Here is a 19271-nt window from a genome sequence, read left to right on the forward strand (position 1 = left end):
ACACACGTTGTCATAAAAAAAGCGGCGCGTTTTAGTGACGTCATCGGACGCATCTGATTGGTTGTCTACTGTTCGCACGATTCTTTTTTGTCTAAAATGTATCGACAAAATCACTTGAACAAAGACTTTCTAGAATAACTAAATGTACTGTTTTTTAAACAGCTTTAATTTAATAGATTTTATTATATATTTATTACATATTTAATATTGTGCATAGACATTAGTGCATCCATTCATCTGGTTGCAAGAATCATACTACAGGGTGGGCCATTTATATGGATACAATGGGAATGTATCCATAATAAAATGGGAATGGTTGGTGACATTGAACACAAGTAGTCAGAAACTTCTAAATAACCCATGAAAGAATAAAGTTACGTTAAAACCAAGCACACCGTGGTTTTTCTTGTGAAATTACTAATACATTTGATGTGTCACATGACCATCTTCCTATTGAAAAAACAAAAGTTGGATCCAAGATGACCGACTTCAAAATGGCCACTACGGTATCCACCCATCTTGAAAAGTTTGTGCCACAAACAGGGCGTTAATATCACCAGCCATTCCCATTTTATTAAGGTGTACCCATATAAATGGCCCACCCTGTATTAATGGCACACGTTGGTTAATCGAGATGTTCAATAAATATTACGGAAGGGAAAATGAGGGAGGCAATTTTACTGACTTTAATAACATGTAAATTGTAATGTAAATGAGAAAACATACTTCCATCACCCGGGCGTATGTAAGCAGTGTGTGTGTGTGTGTGTCCTTCATCTTAATCCAGGTTTCCAGGCTGCAGTGGGGCAGTGTCACTCTTTCCCCTCAGCTATGATGCCCATGGAAATAGGGGCAGAAATATTTAAAAATATTTTTGGTCATTGTGCGTCATGTGCATTGTGCATTCTTCTGCATGATGTTTAACAAAAACATATAAGGTCTATTATTATAATTGATAAAATAAACATTAATACAAGATGACAATGATTCATATTTTGCTTTCTCCTATTAACCCTTTCCTGTGAGCTGAGAATATTGTATTCAAGTCTTGCCAAAGCTGATAAAAAGCAAAGAATTAGCACACAGAAAGCTTTCACCATGACATGTACAGTTTATTGCAGCAGATGATTGGTATTTTGAAAATACACTTTTTAAAAAATCATTCACGTTTGATTAAATTAGTTTTATTGCATTTGCATGTTTTTAATTTCTGGGCCTGGTGGGCTGTTGAGTTTGCAACTGGCACAAACTCGCCACTGACATTTGTGAGAAACTTTAGGAATGGAGAGAAAAGAGGGTGTCATAGTGGACCAAAGCAAGGGAGAACAAAGTAAGGGGCACAATGTAGGAAACACATTTTCCCCATTTTATATTCTTAATTACAAAATGAAAATCAGTAACAATACTCAGATTTTTTTTTTCTTAATTTCTTTTGTAACACTTTTTTTGTAGAAAACAGAAGAACCGGATACATGGCAATGGTTTGTATATTTGAGCTGGAGAAATAAAGCCCTCCAGCTTTTTGAAGTTGAAGCTGATATATTTTCATTGAATTTTTATGTACCTTTTAAAAGTAATCCACATCGGTAAATGTAGCACTTGAAATACACTGCTTGCATTCTTCCATTTCATGCCTCATTTGGGAGCTAGCAGGACCAGCTTAATCCCTTTTGATCTTTTGTGCTGCTCAAGACGCTCCTTGATACAAACACAGACGTTCAAGGTACATGTAACAGAGTAAGGTCAAGTTGAGCAGCATCAGTTCTTTACAAAGTCATCTTTGTTCAGGGGCTCATGGAAAGGCAGTAGGTAATTCATCAATGCCCCACCTCCACCTTTTCCTGGTGCACCCCAGGCGAGTCTCATACAGTGGTCACCCGCATCACCACCTCTCTGTTGGTGGTGGAGCCAAGGCGGTGGTCACTGGGCCTCAGCTGGCTCAGGATGTGAAGCAGGGTGTAGCCACAGTGGTGGTTGAGTATAGTCCTTACGCGTTGGCCTGTGCGCCCCGCACGGCCGCTCAGCCCGGAGGTGTGGGGGCCACCGCCCCCCCTCGTACCGCGGGCGCCACCTCCTTTGCTCCCGGAGCTGACTGGGTCCCCCAGGTCCTTTGCTTTCTCATAGTTCAGAACTTTCCACTGCTGGTTTACGGCCTGCCATCGCTTAAATATCCTGTACACTGATGAACCCTCATGGATTATAAGGCCTGAGATGAGAAAAAAGAAATCAGAACAAATGACCAGATTATTAAAAAGTAGAAAAAAATACAATAGACAGATGTAATAATTTACTCCTTCAAACTGCATTTGGGAATAGGAAGTCAAATCAGCCAGGCTCTGGATAAGACCGCACAAACAAGGCTTTTCAACTGTTAGTTCCACTCTGCAGCACAGACACACCACACAATGTCCTCAGCATTAAATTAAACACTTGGGGTGTTGAAATAAATAGTATAAACGATGCATCATAATGCAGACATGGACGATTGTGCAACAATCGATTATATCATAATGATGATGCTTGGTGATTTTCTGGTGGCGGCATAAAAATTCTTCCGCCACACCAGGCTAAATGTCGGTTACCGCTCGTACGTGAGATGGGGACGTGAGATGTACCAAACGTTACTGCATTTATGTAATAGAAAATAAAATAATAAAGGGACTACAGGAGCTTGGACCATTCTGCTTGGTTCCTCTGCTTGGTTGGAGAGTCGATCTGCATCAGAACTGGGGCAGCGTGCATTTAAAGGAGAACTACCAGAATACACGACTCTTGGACTGAACGTTGACAGTTTTTCTGCTTGTTGTAGCAAATCCAAAATATCATGTGACAATGTAGAAAATTTATTGGCTGCATCGTTATCAAGGCATTGATAATTGTAATCGAATCAAGAGACAGGTGAAGGTCCACACCTCTATTAAACACACACACACACACACACACACACACAAATACATACAGTAACTAAGACTCAGTCAGCGCTCATCCATAGCAGCTTTAAACCCATCCTTGAACATTATAATCCAAAACTGTAAGAGGATGCCTGGTGTTTTCTCAGAGAGATGAGCCGTTGTGGTTACACACTGTGCCAGCCCAGCAGGCTTCACAAAGAAAATCTGCTGACTAACTGTAAACGTGGGATGACGGTCACACATCTGTCATGGCTCATAAACTTTCCTCTAAAAGCTGGAGTGTGACATTTGAGGTTGTCCTCAATTACTCATCCTTCGCTTTTTATTTCTGGGGTCACAGGCAGTGTCTTTTGTTGTCTGTGGTCTTTGCTCTGTGTTTTGTCTCTGGACTGCGGAGACTTGCCTGCACACAAAACAGGTGGCTTAGAGGATGTGGGCGCGTGACTAATAAACTCCGGCTCTTCATACATCACGGTTGGGTTATTCTGACAGGTCATCCAACGTGCAGCACGGCAGGGTTTGCACAGAATAAACTACACTTTGCACTGACCCATCACAGCAGACGACGTCCATGATTTCCAAAAACTATTTGGAATGTGGACTCGCAAGAGCACAGCACACTTTTCCACTTTTTGCGTTAGTCCCTCTCAGATGACTTTGGGCCCAGCTGCTTTTCTGTGAGTTGTTGATATATGGCAATATCTTTTTACAGAATGGTGTTGGTTTTTAATGCAGTGCCGTCAATGTGGTTTTCGGCTGTGCCGCGTAACGGCTGAGATTTCTCCAGACTCTCTGAATCTTCTGATTACGTTATAGACAGAAGATGATGAGATCCCCAGATTCCTTGGAATTGTACACAGTTGTTCACAAAGTGGTGAACCTCGCCCCCTCCTTGCTTGTGAGTGACTGAGCCTTTGGGGGACGCTGCTTTTATACCCAATCATGACAAACACCAGTTAACCTGTTCACCTGTAATGTTTTCTGAGCATTCCTCAACTTTCCCCGTTTTTTTCTGCCCGTCTCCCAGCTTTTTTTATTGGAATGCACTAAATTCAAATGAATGAAGATCTGAGAAAAAAAAGTTTATCAGTTTGAACATTAGATGTCTTGTGTTTGTAGTGTATTCAATTGAATATAAGATTAAAAGGATTTGCCAACCATTGCATTCTTGTTTTATTTACATTTTACATAACGTCCCATATTTATTGGCCTAACGGTTAAGGAAGCGGCCCTGTAATCAGAAGGTGGTAGTAGCATAGTGGGTAACACACTTGCTTATGAACCAGAAGACCCAGGTTCAAACCCCACCTTCTACCATTGTGTCCCTGAGCAAGACACTTAACCCTAAGTTGCTCCAGGGGGGACTGTCCCTGTAACAACTGATTGTAAGTCGCTCTGAATAAGGGCGTCTGATAAATGCTGTAAATGTAAATCAGAAGGTTGCCGGTTTGAATCCCAATCCGCCAAGGTACCACTGAGGTGCCACTGAGCAAAACACCATCCCTACACACTGCTCCATGTCATGGCTGCCCACTGCTCTCCAAGATTGATGGTTAAAAGCAGAGGACACGTTTCGTTGTGGCACCATGTGCTGTGCTGCAGTGTATCACAATAACAATCACTTCACTTTCATTGGAAATGGGGTTGTATATATATATTTAGATGTATGGTAAAAAGTGTGATTTTTGAAGTGATATGATGTTTGTCTGTCAGGGCATCATACCAATTTATCAAATATCTGAAAGTATTATTGTGAACAAATTAATTTTTATATTATTTATATACAGTATACTAAATACTATACATTTGTATGTGATTTCCAAGGCACGGTAATATCATGTGTGCATGCCATTTGGGCTTTTAATTTAATATGTCTGGAAATATTGGTAACATTCTATGAAGGCAGGGACTCACCTATACACACAATATCCATGAAGCCATACATGCCGTAGCAGATCTGGAAGAGGAGATCCTGTCGCTGCCATTTGGCTGAAGGGCTGAGAGAGGACCAGATCAGCCAGGATATGCTAGCAATGAGGAACAATGATCCCAGGATAATGGCCGCGATCTGCACCTTCTCAATCACCGTCAAGGAGATGGCCTGCCACTGGAACGGAGACAAGATTTTGCTTGTACCGATTACAGGCCTATAGGTTTTGTTTTTTTTTTTGCCAATGGTGGTACATTGGTAAACTCCAGACCCATACCTGCAGTGGGTTTTTGGTACTGATGGCCAGCACTTGGTATTTGAAGTAGCAAAGCTCACAGCTCCAGGAGCCTCTCTCACTAATCCATCGGATGAGGCAGGGCTGGTGGGTACAGCGTACAGAGCCATCACAGCGACAGGGACTCAGCAGCTCCCCCTGGGAACAGGAAGTAGAAATGCACACTATTCACAAACAGTCAACGCACAAACACAACTGCTCCACCTTTAAGGCAACAAGTAAAAGGGCTTTCTTGAACTCATTATACACTGGGAACATGTTTAACATATTAACTGTAACACATCTTTTAGAAAAAGCGTAGTTGCTTTTTCAGTATGCTCTCAGTCTGTACATCCTACATTTTTTGTATTTTGGATTCTGCCAAATAAATAAATTTAACAGTGTTTGTTAACACACATGGTTTATTTCCTCCAGTGTATATTACTTGTAGCCATTCAAATGTGTCATTTTCATTCTCTTTTTGTGAGCGTTTCATGCTTATCATGTCACGCTCTGAGTACCCACACCGGTTGTCTAGCTTTATCTCACTACGATGAATTGTGACTAACATTAGCTATTGGGGACCAATAAAATTATGCATGAACCTGTGGGAAGAGAGCATGTCGTTTCCATGGAGACAGCCAAATGACTGACAGTGGATGGAAGTTCAGACATCAATCTCAGACCCTGAGCTTCTGAGAGGGCATGAGAAAGATCGACATGGGCATCATTTACAGAACCCAGCAGTCTTCACATGGCTTCTTGTACAAGTGCTGCCTGGACCCCTTTAAATGATCTGTCATTTCTGATCCCTGGTAAAGTAGAGATGGGTTTGGAAAATCTGTTCTGTCACATTACGTGAGAGTATGCCAAGAAATAAAAGAAGCCTTTAGAGAGCTCTGGCATGAAAACAGAAATCTTAGGGACGTAAAACAAAGCCTGCTTTCCATTTAAGGCAGTGTCATGTGATGTATGAGTTACAACCAGGGTCAGGGGTCAGGATCGTTGGCGCTGGCAAGGTATCTTGGGTTTCATTGCTTTCCATTACAACTTGTCATACCATGAGTATCTGTGGTGCCTCATTTATTTTTCAGTGGACAGGGATGGGGCAAGATTATTTTCTGGGGTGCTAGGAGGGCATAAATTTGGCTAGGATGGTACTATCGGGTTTGATCAAGTACAGGATGCGGAGAAGGGGGCAGTAAATCAAATAGACAGACACTTCTTATGATGTGTCACCTGCTATGGTAAATGTCACATGAAGGTGACATGATGCTTGATTGCTTCTGCATCAAAAGAAAAACCACAAAGACCAGGGAAATGTTCACATTTGTACCATTATTACGTTGGATTAAAGATACTAGAACAACCAAGGTAACTGGGAAAAATCAGCATGCAGTTTAATGCCATAATTATTGAGACATACTCATCTCAAAATATATATGTCTGTAAAAAGAATGGTAAAAGGAATATTCTTATACACACAACTGTCTTAATCCCATTTCTAACATCATAATGTTGTGTTAAGATGCCATGAATGGCATCTAATGCCATAATTTTTAAAAGCTTTAAAAAAGCTATTGTTATTTCAGTCATTGTGGGGATTTATCATTGTCCACACTGTACATGTATGTGTGTAAGTATATTTATGTAAGAAAAAAAGGCCTGCAAGAGACAAGAAGTGGAGAAAAGAAATGTCCCAGCTATAGGGGAAGGTGGTGAGTCAGCTGAGGTTTTTCCTTCCTATTTGTCAGTTCACGGAGCACAACGGCAAAACCACTTACTGTCATATTTTACCAACATAAACACAGAGCGGACACCTTCCAGTCTCCAAGACTCTCTCTCCAGCTCACATACACAATCTCACACAGGCATATACAGGCTAAAATGGTGATATTTAAAACAGAATTAATTAAAGTACTGTAATAAAAGCTTTTACCAGCCAATTGAACAAACAGTTCCTATCCAAATGTCTGTAAAAAGAGGCTTGGTTCTACATAAAGCTGAAGGGGTTTTGTGAAGTTTTACATGCCAGAAATCACATCAAACACATAAACATTACCCCATTCTGAAACACCTTCAGAGAACAAAATCAACTTTGCACAACAAGACTCAGCAATACTGGGGAGTCAGGTTTGGGTCTGAGCACGGAACCAGATTGTGCATGGACATTTAGCTGTTTCTCGTCCAACTTGACTTATGATGACCCTCCATCACAGTATTTTTGAAACCTCTCTGTTTCTGTTCTGACAGAAAGCAACATTTACTGTTTGCTGTTCCAAAGAGTAGCACCATTTCTCATTTGGCCTTGGGACCTTCTGAGACCTTTCAAGAATAATTATTGTGGAAAACTGACTCTGCAGCAAATTAATTTCACCAGAGTCAGTCATTCATTTGTATTTATCCACAGTAGGACCACTAAGAACTCTTTGCTCTTTTTCAGAGCCATTATTTTGGTGTAAGTGGCTGAGTTCTTGTGCTCAGAGGTGCACTTCTAAATCTCTGGAGTTGAGTGCTTTGTTGAGAGACATGATGGCAGTGGCCTCTTAAGAAAAGAAAATGGACTTACATCTAGCCAGTTCTTTCGCAACAACTATTGTGCCACCATGAGGTCCTGTAGGAGCTGTAACCTTCTGAAGCCAGAAGGTGACAGTAAAAGGTCCCCATGCCCTCCCTGATCTGTCAATGGAGATATGAGCTAATCATAGCAACATATCTATCAAAAACTTGTGAAATAGAGAGATGCATGCATGTGAGTTAGAGATTCCCCTCCTGCATCAAACTCTACAAAAATCATCTGCTTGTGTCAGTCCTCTCAAAACCCTTGGGAGAAAGAATGTGCAGCAGCAGGTGTCACATGAGCAACAACAGTGTTATACTGCTGTTAATTATGTCACTATGAGCCAATTCCCCATAAATAAATACAAGTTCTTGAGCAATGAATCATTTAGCGATGTGTGAGTGCCAAACATGAGTTATGTGTGAAATTATGAATGAAGATTTAAACAAATATAACCTGGCAAATAAAAAAACACATAACCTGAAACAATGAACACCATGCAGCAATGTATGTTTATGTGGTTCATATCCAATATTTATTATTGCACCAGATCTTTTGGGGGCAAAACAACCAGGTTCTTGTTTACTCATTTGTGATTGTCTTAATACATTATAAACCCTGTGTGATACTGCTGTGTCTAATGCTTTGTTATATTTATATTATACCATCTTACACCAGTTGATATCTTACTGCAGTTTTTTTTGTGAATACCATGGCTTCCTGAAGTCCTGCGATCTCTCACTTTCTCTCAAATAATACTTCTCTCCAGCATCACATTGTTTCTGTGTACACAGTGCAGCACACGTCATTGAGACTTTCTTAGAATACTTTGTGTGAATGTATAATTGGCAGCTGTAAGGGTGTGAACATTGTCACTGACACACAAAAGCCCACACACTCCAGGAATTCAAATGATTTTTCTATACCCTCATGAGAACAAAAGACTGTCTGTCTCCATAAGAGTGCTGGTTTATCTTCCCCACTGAAACCTCTAATGCATATGCTATTCTAGGACCTGTTGGTGGTCATAGGCACAAGGTTTTAGGCTGCAGATAATTTAGCAATTATAATTTTAAAAATGGATATATATATATATATATATATATACACACACACACACACACACACACACACACACACACACACACACACACACTCACACACACACACACACATATATATGTAAATATGTATCACTTAATACAAAATCACAAAAAAGTCATTTGGTTTAGCAATGAAATTTGGCTGTAAACAACATAAGTTAGAATAATATTTAAAAGATTGGGTTCCTGCCTTGCCCCCAATGTCCTGAATTAGGCTCCAGCAGCAACATTTGGGAATATGCTGTTATTAAAAGTGAGTGAGAAGCATTATATTGTGAGACATTGTCACTCCCAGGAGGGCTCTCAGTTAATTAGAATGCCAGGTCGATGGTATAACTATGAATATGTAGTTCATGAAACAAGATTTGAAGATTTGAGACTAAACAAAGAGAGAGACAGATTGGTGTGGCGAGAGAGAGACAAAGAGAGAGATGACAGTAGAGTGACAGTGACACCTGCTAACATGGTCCATCCCACTGGTACAGTACATGGTGTTTCTTACTCACACACACACATTTGTACTGACAGACAGGCTGGGTCGCTAATTAGCATGAATATTTCATGGATCCTGACAAGGTGGCTAATTGTGTTTGCGGAGGTAAATGGCAAACGGCAGGGAGACAGGGTCATCACCTGTGGAGACACTTAACACTTAAAACACACAGGCATGAAATAAAATAAATAAAAAAAACGGAGAGGAAAAGAGCGAAAAGGTCATAAGGAAATGGCATGCACTCAAGGTGGCTCCTTGAGTGATACATTGGAATAAAAGAAAAGAAGTCAGATGGCACCAACTGGCATCAACAAACAACACCTTCAAAATGTTTGATGTGTAAGGTGCACTGTCACTCGGGCAATATGCTATAACTGATACCACATCAGTTTTTCAAGATGACAATATTGAAAATAATCCATGTGATAAAAAACATTGGCTGCATTTTAGCAATGTAATAATCAGACTTTATTTGCACCAGTCTTAGTGCCAAAAAAACTGCTTTCCATTCAACACGTGTTAGTAAAATTGGTTAGTAATGTGATTCAAAAAGGTTAACCTTCCTATTCATACTGTTAATACATGGTTGGTGAATTTTAAATGAAACCAGGAAAATAATTTTCCATGATAATCCATTTTCTTAAAATGAACTAGACGACTATATTTCTGAATATGAACTATGGACGTTTTTTTAATGATTACAGTGCAAGTGATGCATTTGATGGAGAATTACTGTATTTAGGCTACATCATGACATTTAAATTGTTGAAATGATAATAGTGCAATAATACCTTATTTATTAGTATAATGCCCATTTTTCCAAATCTATTCCTGTAGAACTGTTCCAATCAGAAGCTGCTTATTAGAAGTATGACTATCACAACAAATGGCTAATTACTGCTTCAAGGTAAGATAATTATTTATTGTCATTGTCACTACCCAAGTAACAATGAAATTTAAGGTGCAGTCAAATCAATATGAGGCATTTAGTAGTGAAGTGAATGTGATTGTGACACATAGCACACAACGAAATGTGTCCTTTGCTTTAACCTATCACGCTTGGTGACAGGCACCTGGGGAGCAGGGTGTGGGGACGATGCTTTGCTCAGTGGTGGATCGGGATTCGAACCAGCAACCTCCTGATTACGATGCTGCTTCCTTAACTGCTAGGCCACCACTACCCTTCAATAATCAAGACAATATAGTCAAGAAACAATATAGTCAGGAAACAAAAAAGACTAAAATAACAAAATAAAACAGAAGTACACATAATACAGTATATACAAATTACACTGGATAAAAAGTGTAAAAAAAAAACTTTTACTCCTACTTCAACTACTAATTATAATCATCATAATACTATTTCATCAGTGTTGTTGCTTACTATGGTATGATTTGTACAATGTGTTTGTGTGATCCTGCAGAAGCTCCTATTTTTTTGACTTTATGGAGTTAATGCTAAAGACACATTTTTCATGATCCCATCATACATTTTTACGAATGTGGGATATTATATATCTGCAGTTGCACGTATCCTTCTGCTTGGCCGCAGTTAAGGCACAGTCTGTCCTCCCTGAGTGTGTGCCTCCACTTCTCCACATCTAGGCTGCACTGAGGAAATCTATACATTCACCGCCTCTCCTCCCCTCTCCTGCCCTTTCCCCAATACTCCCCTCCATCTGCCATTATCTCACATTTATGATCTTCCTCCTTTCAAATTCGAATTTATTACAGCACAGACACACGCATCCACATGAACACAATTACTCAGAGATCGCTCTAACACAGCTCCGGGCGCTGATAGAAAAGGTCATTATTGAAACATAATTTACACCACCATGCAGCAGACAATGAGAAGGAAACAAGGTGATCTGATTCAGTCATCGCAGGAATACAGATCCAGCTTAGAGACGAATTTGTAAGGGACGTGTAAGGGAACTTGTTATGTTGATCGCTTGACATTAACATTCACTTTAAATTTTAACCTGACCCCATCCATGGATTGAGTCTAGTCCTGATTATAGTCTAGGACTAGGCCCAACCCATGAATGGAAATCTGACCCTGTATGTTCAGCACAAGACTGCATTCCAGCTCAAATATCTCTATCTATACTTGCTGTATTTACATTTAAAAGAGACTTTAAATTGTTTAATTTTATTTAACTATTCGTTACAGTGTAACAGCTCATTATGGACATGAATGCACATGTGAACACACACACACAACGAGCCAATCTGCTGCAGAAAACTAGCCAATCGACACTTGTGGGAGGGTACTGTGTTGCTGGGACCGCTTGCTTTTACACAGAGCTGATTTCTACGCCTGTGTTTCCAGGGCGATTACTGGCGAATGTCAGAGTCTGCCTGAAGTCCAAAAGCTTCACACACCAGCACGCCCGAACTGGATCAACAAGAAGCATAGAACAAGTAGACACACACACATGCACACATACTTAAAGTTCCCCAATTATGATTTTTTTTGGCTTTTTACAGGTCTTAGTGGTCCCCTAATACTGTATATGAAGTATCTTTCCAAAATTCAGCCGTGGCATATGAGATTTCTTCAGGACTCGCTGTTTCGGTGTGTGTGCTTATAATGCAAAGGAGTTAGAGAGAGGCGGGACAAGGAGGAGTTTGCGGGCATTCGTGGACAGTGTCATGGCCTAGTGGGTAAGGAAATGGACCCGTTATCAGAAGGTTGCCGGTTTGAATCCCTAACTGCCAAGGTGCCACTGAGTAAAGCACCGTCCCCACACGCTGCTCCCCGGGCGCCTGTCACGGCTGCCCACTGCTCACCAAGGGTGATGGTTAAAAGCAGAGGACACATTTTGTTGTGTCACCATGTGCTGTGTTTCACAATGACAATCACTTCACTTTCACTTGATAAAAAAATGATGTCATCAACACTGGCAGTTTATCAGAACCAGGAAGTCGTGTTGGCATTCCGGAAAACAATTACATTAACCCACAGCTCCCATGGTGGAACTAAAAACGCATTTGTGCTCATTTTCACATCCAATCACCAAGCAACTGCAATGCTTTGCCGTGATGGTTGGTGGAGTGAAATTTTAGGGGAGGGGTGGAAAATTATCTGGGCAGGCAAAGCATGAAAAAGGGGAAGTAACCTTTCCCCCTATGATGACATAAGGGGAGACATTCCAGATCTGACCATCTCAGTTTCTAGACACTGCAGGACCATAGACAGGCTAGAGGAACTCGTATTAATGTTAAATAATCTCATAAAATGAAATTTGCATAATAGGGGACCTCTCATTTTAACCCAGAACTAGAGATTTTCAGGGATATTATTAGGACTTCCAACCATCTCAACTTGAGTCAGTAAAGAGTGAGGTGTTAGTCTATGCCTGTTTGACCAAATGACCCACATCTGTCCATTTCTCTTCCCAAATAGCGAGCAGCTACTCTAAGAAAATATGTGATATGTAAATATTTGTCTCTAGCCCATGGTAAAGGTCAGTCCATATAATAAATATTATTATAGTCTTGAAATTGGTACTCCTGCTTGCTGCTTTGTGTCCTGGAAGTTTATTTTCAGAACTGAATTCCTTCTTAAAAGCTATGTCTGCTTCTCCCAAGGCCAAATAGAATTATTTGACCCAAATCCGTAAAGAAACGAGGGTATTATTTTGGCAATAGCTCTGCATGCTCCCCACTTATGTGGTTTCGGGGCGGGGGGGTGAAGCATATGATCTCACAACCCCTGCAATTTACACTGCAATTCAGGGACTCCATGGCTGATCTCTGCGCTGCAACTTTTAAAGAGAGCTAATTAAAACGTCTGAGTGTTGTGTCTGATTGGATTCCCTCTGTATGTGCCTTTCTAATAGAGATGAGCACGATCTTCCATTACCAATGTCACTCTTGACAGAATGAGGACCACTTACGGGTTACAGAGGCACAATGGAGGACTGCTGGGCCGCATGTCAGTTAACCCACGGCATTCTGCATCAGTGTGTGAGGACTCGACTAAAAGGTCAGCATTTCAATTCCGTTTCAACCCTGTAAACGGGGAGAGGCGACAAAAAAGTTCCATTCACAAAACAGGGTTCCAGGTGTCATTTGCTACGAACTTCCTAAATGAAGTTGTGAGGAAAAGCATGATGACTGCAGCAAAGATCAGAAGACTCAGAGAATAGAAAAGGTCTCAGCCTAAACACAGGGTATTATTTGTGGTTTGACGTCTACTAGTGGGAACACACTGAAAATGGTGAAATTGTGTCACCTGTCTGAAAAACCCACAGCTTCTGTCAGATATTTTAATGAATATGCCATTTTTTCCATCATGACTGTAAGTGATATACATATATTGGGCCAGTGGTGGCCTAGCGGTTATGGAAGCAGCCCTATAATCAGAAGGTTTCTGGTTCGAATCCCGATCCGCCAAGGTGCCACTGAGGCGCCACTGAGCCCAGCACCGTCCCCACACACTGCTCCCCGGGCGCATGTCATGGCTGCCCACTGCTCACTAAGGGTGATGGTTAAATTCAGAGGACACATTTCACTGTGTGCACCATGTGCTGTGCTGCTGTGTATCACAATGATAATCACGTCACTTTGACATACAAAAAGAACAATTTAGTCGTATGTATAATATTATTTGTCATTTATGATTGTCAGTGTGTATGCAAATGTAAGAAAACAAACAAATATTGGCAGCACACACACACGCCTGTTCTGTTCATAAATACAAACACGCAATTCTTTTGTCACGGTTTCTATGATATTGCGCAAAATTTGGGTGTACAACATTTCCCCGAATCATCTGGGGAAATGCAGAAGATATTGGACCCATGGCAGAGGGTTTAAGACCAACCAATAAAAGTCATATAATTACTTTTGGCCACAGTTCCACCGATTTGTAGCGGGTAAGTGGTATGGATAAATTGGTTTGTAGTGTATTGTGCAATTTAATAACTTTCCCTGCTTTATTGTTAAGAAACAGTGATTTGAATTCACTTATTGGTTGTTTTTTTTGAGACTGGTTTAGACACGGTACCTGTTCTGGACCCTGGAAGCAGATTCGGCACTGTGGCGAGCGCATCCCGCTCTCCATGCTGCTGGTGAGGGACACCGCGTCCAGGCCCGCCTGGAGCTTCGAGTCCTTCTCCTCGAACGCCAGGCTCCGCGGCCGCGGGTCGGTGCCGTAGTATTCCTCGTCGTCGTCCTGGGGGGTGCAGTCGGTGCACGGGGGCCACCCGCAGCCGCGCACCCCGAGTCCCCTCATGCCTGCGTGTCGGTCCGGGTCGGCGTCCGGGTCGGCCCGCCGGGAGCCGGATCGCATCAGAACCAGCACCTTCAGTTCGTTCAGGAACATGCGGATCCGGTACTTGAACATGGTGAGCTACATGGGCGACTGGCGGCGGGGTGGAAGTGAATATCGGAGGCAAAGGTGTCAACAGTGGAAGCTGGATGAACGCAACATTTTTGCAGCAGGACCGTCAGCCCCTTTATTAATATTATTATTATTTTTTATTTATTAATATTAGGCTTGTGCTCTATATAGGTGTGAATCAACACACACACACACGCACACGATCTCGGTTGCTTCTGACAGCTGTAACGCTTAATAGTCGGTGCGGAAGAATCGCCGAATTCCATCAGGGGTGAAGACCAGGAGCGGGATGGAACGCCTCCTCCTCCCGAGCGCGTGTTGTTCTCCTACTGGCATTGGCGGGGAAGGGAATAAAAAATAATAATAAAAATCATCAAGAACAAATGAATCGGTATTCTGCCGAAGACCTCCTCGAGTCAGCGCGGCATCTTCTGGCGATGCACGTAGTCCCGTCCGAAACACAGAGGCGGGTTCAGGGGAGATTCACGGCGCATCGCTTTTGTCTGTTCCTCGGTCCCATCGTTTGTTAATTTGATTAATTATTATTTGTTTTTTTGTTTTTTTTTTACAACAAAACGTTTCAAGCAGAACCTCCGCATATGAGACCGTCTTCACCAGCAGCACCAGCATTGTAAAGCGCGACGCTGGCCGAAGCGCTCGTCCATTTTCCAGCGCATTTCTGCCCCGCTCCCCTCCTGCGACGAGGGCAGGAAGACGCCGCAGCTCCGCGACAACACGACGGCTTTTACATCGTCCGAACTAGCTGCCCTTAGCGCGCATCGTCTAACCATGTCACCGTAACCATCGTCATCGTCAGAAAAGAAAGAGGAAGGACCGCAGCGAGGAGGCTGCTCGCCGGAGAAAACACAGCCCCGCGCCGCTCCGGTTCCGGAAACACATCCTAACGGGGGGGGGGGGGGCAACGTGAAGACGCGTCTCTGTGGGTGTCGTGGCGCCGTCCCCCCGTCCCACCGGTATAACTGGTGCAAAAATAAATAGAATAAAAATGAAACCCCGTCCCGGTGTCCGGGGAGAGGGAAGTCTGGCGGCCGCCGCTGTCCGAGGTGCTGATTTTCGGGCGACGCGGCGATCACGTGACTCGCGGTGGAAGCCGCGAAATCCGAACGCGGCGTGTGACGTCCGGCGCCGTCTACGTTATAAATGCCACAGAGGACGGAATGACGGCCTTCGGCAGGACCTGGCGGCGAAGGGAGCGGCCCCGTAATCAGAAGGTTGCAGGTTCGAATCCCGAGCCGCCAAGGTGTCACTGTTAGGGTGGTAGTAGCCTAGTGGGTAACACACTCGCCTATGAACCAGAAGACCCGGGTTCAAATCCAGCTTACTACCATTGTGTCCCTGAGCAAGACACTTAACCCTAAATTGCTCCAGGGGGGGACTGTTAACTACTGATTGTAAGTCGCTCTGGATAAGGCCGTCTGATAAATGTTGTAAATGTAAATGTCACTGAGGTGCCACCGTCCCCACACGCTGCTCCCCGGGCGCCTGTCATGGCTGCCCACTGCTCACCAAGGGTGATGGTTAAAAGCAGAGGACACATTTTGTTGTGTGCAATAAGAGAATGAATTATGCCTTTAAATCTAAATAACAGGCCTTGTATGAAAAGGGGGGAACTCCCACTTAAAAACTGATTCAGTTCTGTGAAATTTACATTGCACAGATCACAAAAGCTACCACAATTTCTTGGCTTTTATCAGGAGCGGTGCCATTACAAGTAAATGTTGGGACTTGAGATGTTGGGAGAGTCACCTATAAAAAAAAAACAAATCCCCTGCAGCAAATACATCAGTTTGCCCATATACGAGCATCATTTTAGGTGGCCAGCTGGTCTCCAGTGTTTATGACTTGTTTACAGGAAGGGAGGGTCCTTCTATCTCAAGCGTCACAGTTCAAATTGGCCACAAAGTTCTGTTGGCAGGATTTACACGGCAGGTGCTGAGCTGCTGCTTGACCGAGGCCTTTTAACACAGAAACGAATGCTCCTGGGTTTTTCACACTCCCAGTGTGTCTGATCAGTGTCATTAGATCACGACCTTTGTTACGTGGATTAGATATGTTGGGCAATGGAAAGTCTGAGACTGTGCAGGATCTGGGCACCAGACAGATACTAACCAACATATCTTCCTGCACCGGTCCAGAATTGGCAGCCCTGTCACTGAGGAATTACAGAAAACCACAACAACAACAACCACCATGACCCTTCCACCAGCAGCACCGCTTATACTCTGATAAAACAACAAATTTAGAAAGATACAGTCTCAGTGTACGTGATGCTGCAGACACAGGGAGTCATTGAAGGTGAACTGGTCAAACAAAATTAGAGATCAATTCAATTACCTCTGCTGCATGCACTTACACACAAAAGCCGGGATAGCATCGGATTGCATGGGGGGGGGGGGGGGGGGGTCTACTTCAAGGTCTTTCAATAAGTACAGCTGAGGTAAGACAGTGCAGCAGAGAGAGAAGAGGATCATTAGAGGAGAGGAGTGTATGAACATGAGCATTGGGAAAGTACATAAAAAAAAAAAACCTGGGGGGTGGAAGACCATGGCAGAAGAACAGAAGGTGTTCGTGCAGGGTGCTACTGGCACAGAAGCTGGGGCCTGGCAGCGCTGGACCATGGACGTTTGGGTATTGAGGAGTTATCTGTGCTGCACGGCATGGTCTAGTGACTGAGTAATGCCCGCACGTGTGGCACCCACACGGACAATCAGTGTGACAGTCAGCTCTGAGCGCTTGTCCGACAGATTGCAGGTCCAAAATAACTTTCGCAATCGCCAAAATGAACAAACTATGCAGAAAGCAGAGAAATTGTGTCTGTGTTTGTTACTTTAGAAAAAAAATTAAGTAAAGAACGATAATCACGCCGTCACGCTGCGTCATGCTGCTCTGGTTCCCAGTTTTTGTTCCTAGTGGGTTTTTTTGGTTATGACTTTAGAGGCCATGTCTGCTGGTGGACAGATGGTCACCCTAAGTTCTGTTCTCTCTCCACAGCCTCTCCCAATCTAATATCCCCCAGCATATGGGCCCTCATCAAGGGGGTGGGGGCATGGCCTGTGCATCCACGAATAAAGAACCATATGAAAGTTAATTCCCCACCAGTAAAAAAACTGATATATTACATTACAAATATGTCTGGAAATGTGTCATGTGATCCCTTCACATATTCATCTTCAGTTACAGCATAATCTGTTCTGGGTGTGTGTGCTAGTATTTAATTAAACATGATCTATTCCCAAGTCACTGGTAATCTACTTTAATTGCTGTCCAATTGGTTAATTTGTAGTAATGTTTTAGTGAGAGAAATTCTAGAAATTAATCAATGGGCTATCTTACAAACCAGCGATGCTATAGAATCATGATAAAATTCCTTTTATAAAGAAAAAAAGCAACAATTAAATATATTTGAAAATAGATTGAATAAATTGAGCGCCCATGCAGGCTGCGGCTTACAGAGTTCCTGGGACAACAGTGTTAAATGTTAAATTTAATGAAGGTAGTTTGACTGTATTATGGGTGACTCTAACTTTGACTTGATTTGGTCAAGCTTACAATCCTTAAAGTGAAGTTCAAAATTTACTTTTAAGATTATGCCATGTTGTCACATCTGCAAGCTGATGGGGGAAGGAAACTGAAAGGCTGGACAATCTGGAAACAAGATTTATTAACGAACAGAAACCAGGGGAAAATAAAAGGGAGAACGAAAACAAACCCGCAGGTGTGAGCCGATTTCCAGAACTGAAAACTACACACATAGGTTACAAGGTTCAGAAAAGAATGTCGCAGCCGCTGATGGGCGGCTGCATAGCACCTTTTAACTGCAGTCCTGACTGGGTCCAGGTGTGTCTCCAGGTGCCCCCAATCCTGCCACATGTTGTTGGAAGTGCACATCGAGAAAATTCTCATTACCATACCCCCCCCCCACACACACAAAAACAATAATAAGAATAAAAATAAAAAATCCTCTGCATGCATCTGGAGTGTGTGCACTCCCATTGACTGTGCTGTGAATGGGGGATTCATTCTGCAATAGTGCATATGATGTCATGTGTGTCCCTAGCTAATTTTATTATTCTAATGGAAATTAAAAAGTGAAATGCAGCGTAATATGCATTGTGGTCATGCACAGACAGTCCAACCTGCTACATCTTTAAACTCAATTAAGACTTCAGCCACTGGGAACTCATTTGATGCTGGTCATTTGATGCTGGTAGTAGCCTAGTAGATAACACACTCGCCTATGAACCAGAAGACCCAGGTTCAAATCCCGCTTAACCCTAAGTTGAGTACTGATTGTAAGTCGCTCTGGATAAGGGCGTCTGATAAATGCCGTAAATGTAATGTAAATGCATTCGGCGTAAAACTTTTGGCTTCGTGCAGACAACCAGACGGGTTGATCCGCTGTGGCAACCCCTACCCGGAGAACCCGATGGGTGAGAGATGAAAGTCTTGTTGTGATTGGCTCACGAAAATTAATTTGATAAGAAATACATAGCATTTCAATGAGCAACGTTAAAGTAACCTGGTAAGTTTATAGGTTCTTCATTTAATAATTCATGGATGTGCCACGTATCAAAATGTCACACATGAAACACAGAATTCCTTGGTTTTTCTTTTTTTTTTTCCCG

At 42.5% G+C, this 19271-nt stretch overlaps 1 protein-coding gene across 1 annotated transcript; it reads right to left on the reverse strand.

The window, feature by feature from the left end:
* Positions 1-1091: 1091 nt before the first annotated feature.
* Positions 1092-15710, reverse strand: LOC114800779 (E3 ubiquitin-protein ligase MARCH9-like). Its single transcript, XM_028998554.1, has 4 exons — positions 14290-15710; positions 5120-5275; positions 4827-5019; positions 1092-2206 (listed from the first exon to the last, which is right to left on the reverse strand). The coding sequence occupies exons 1-4, from the start codon at positions 14626-14628 to the stop codon at positions 1863-1865; spliced, it is 1032 nt and encodes a 343-aa protein (XP_028854387.1). The 5' UTR covers positions 14629-15710; the 3' UTR covers positions 1092-1862.
* Positions 15711-19271: the final 3561 nt, after the last annotated feature.

The sequence above is a fragment of the Denticeps clupeoides genome, chromosome 12 (assembly GCF_900700375.1).
Source record: "Denticeps clupeoides chromosome 12, fDenClu1.1, whole genome shotgun sequence".
Lineage (NCBI taxonomy): Eukaryota > Metazoa > Chordata > Actinopteri > Clupeiformes > Denticipitidae > Denticeps > Denticeps clupeoides.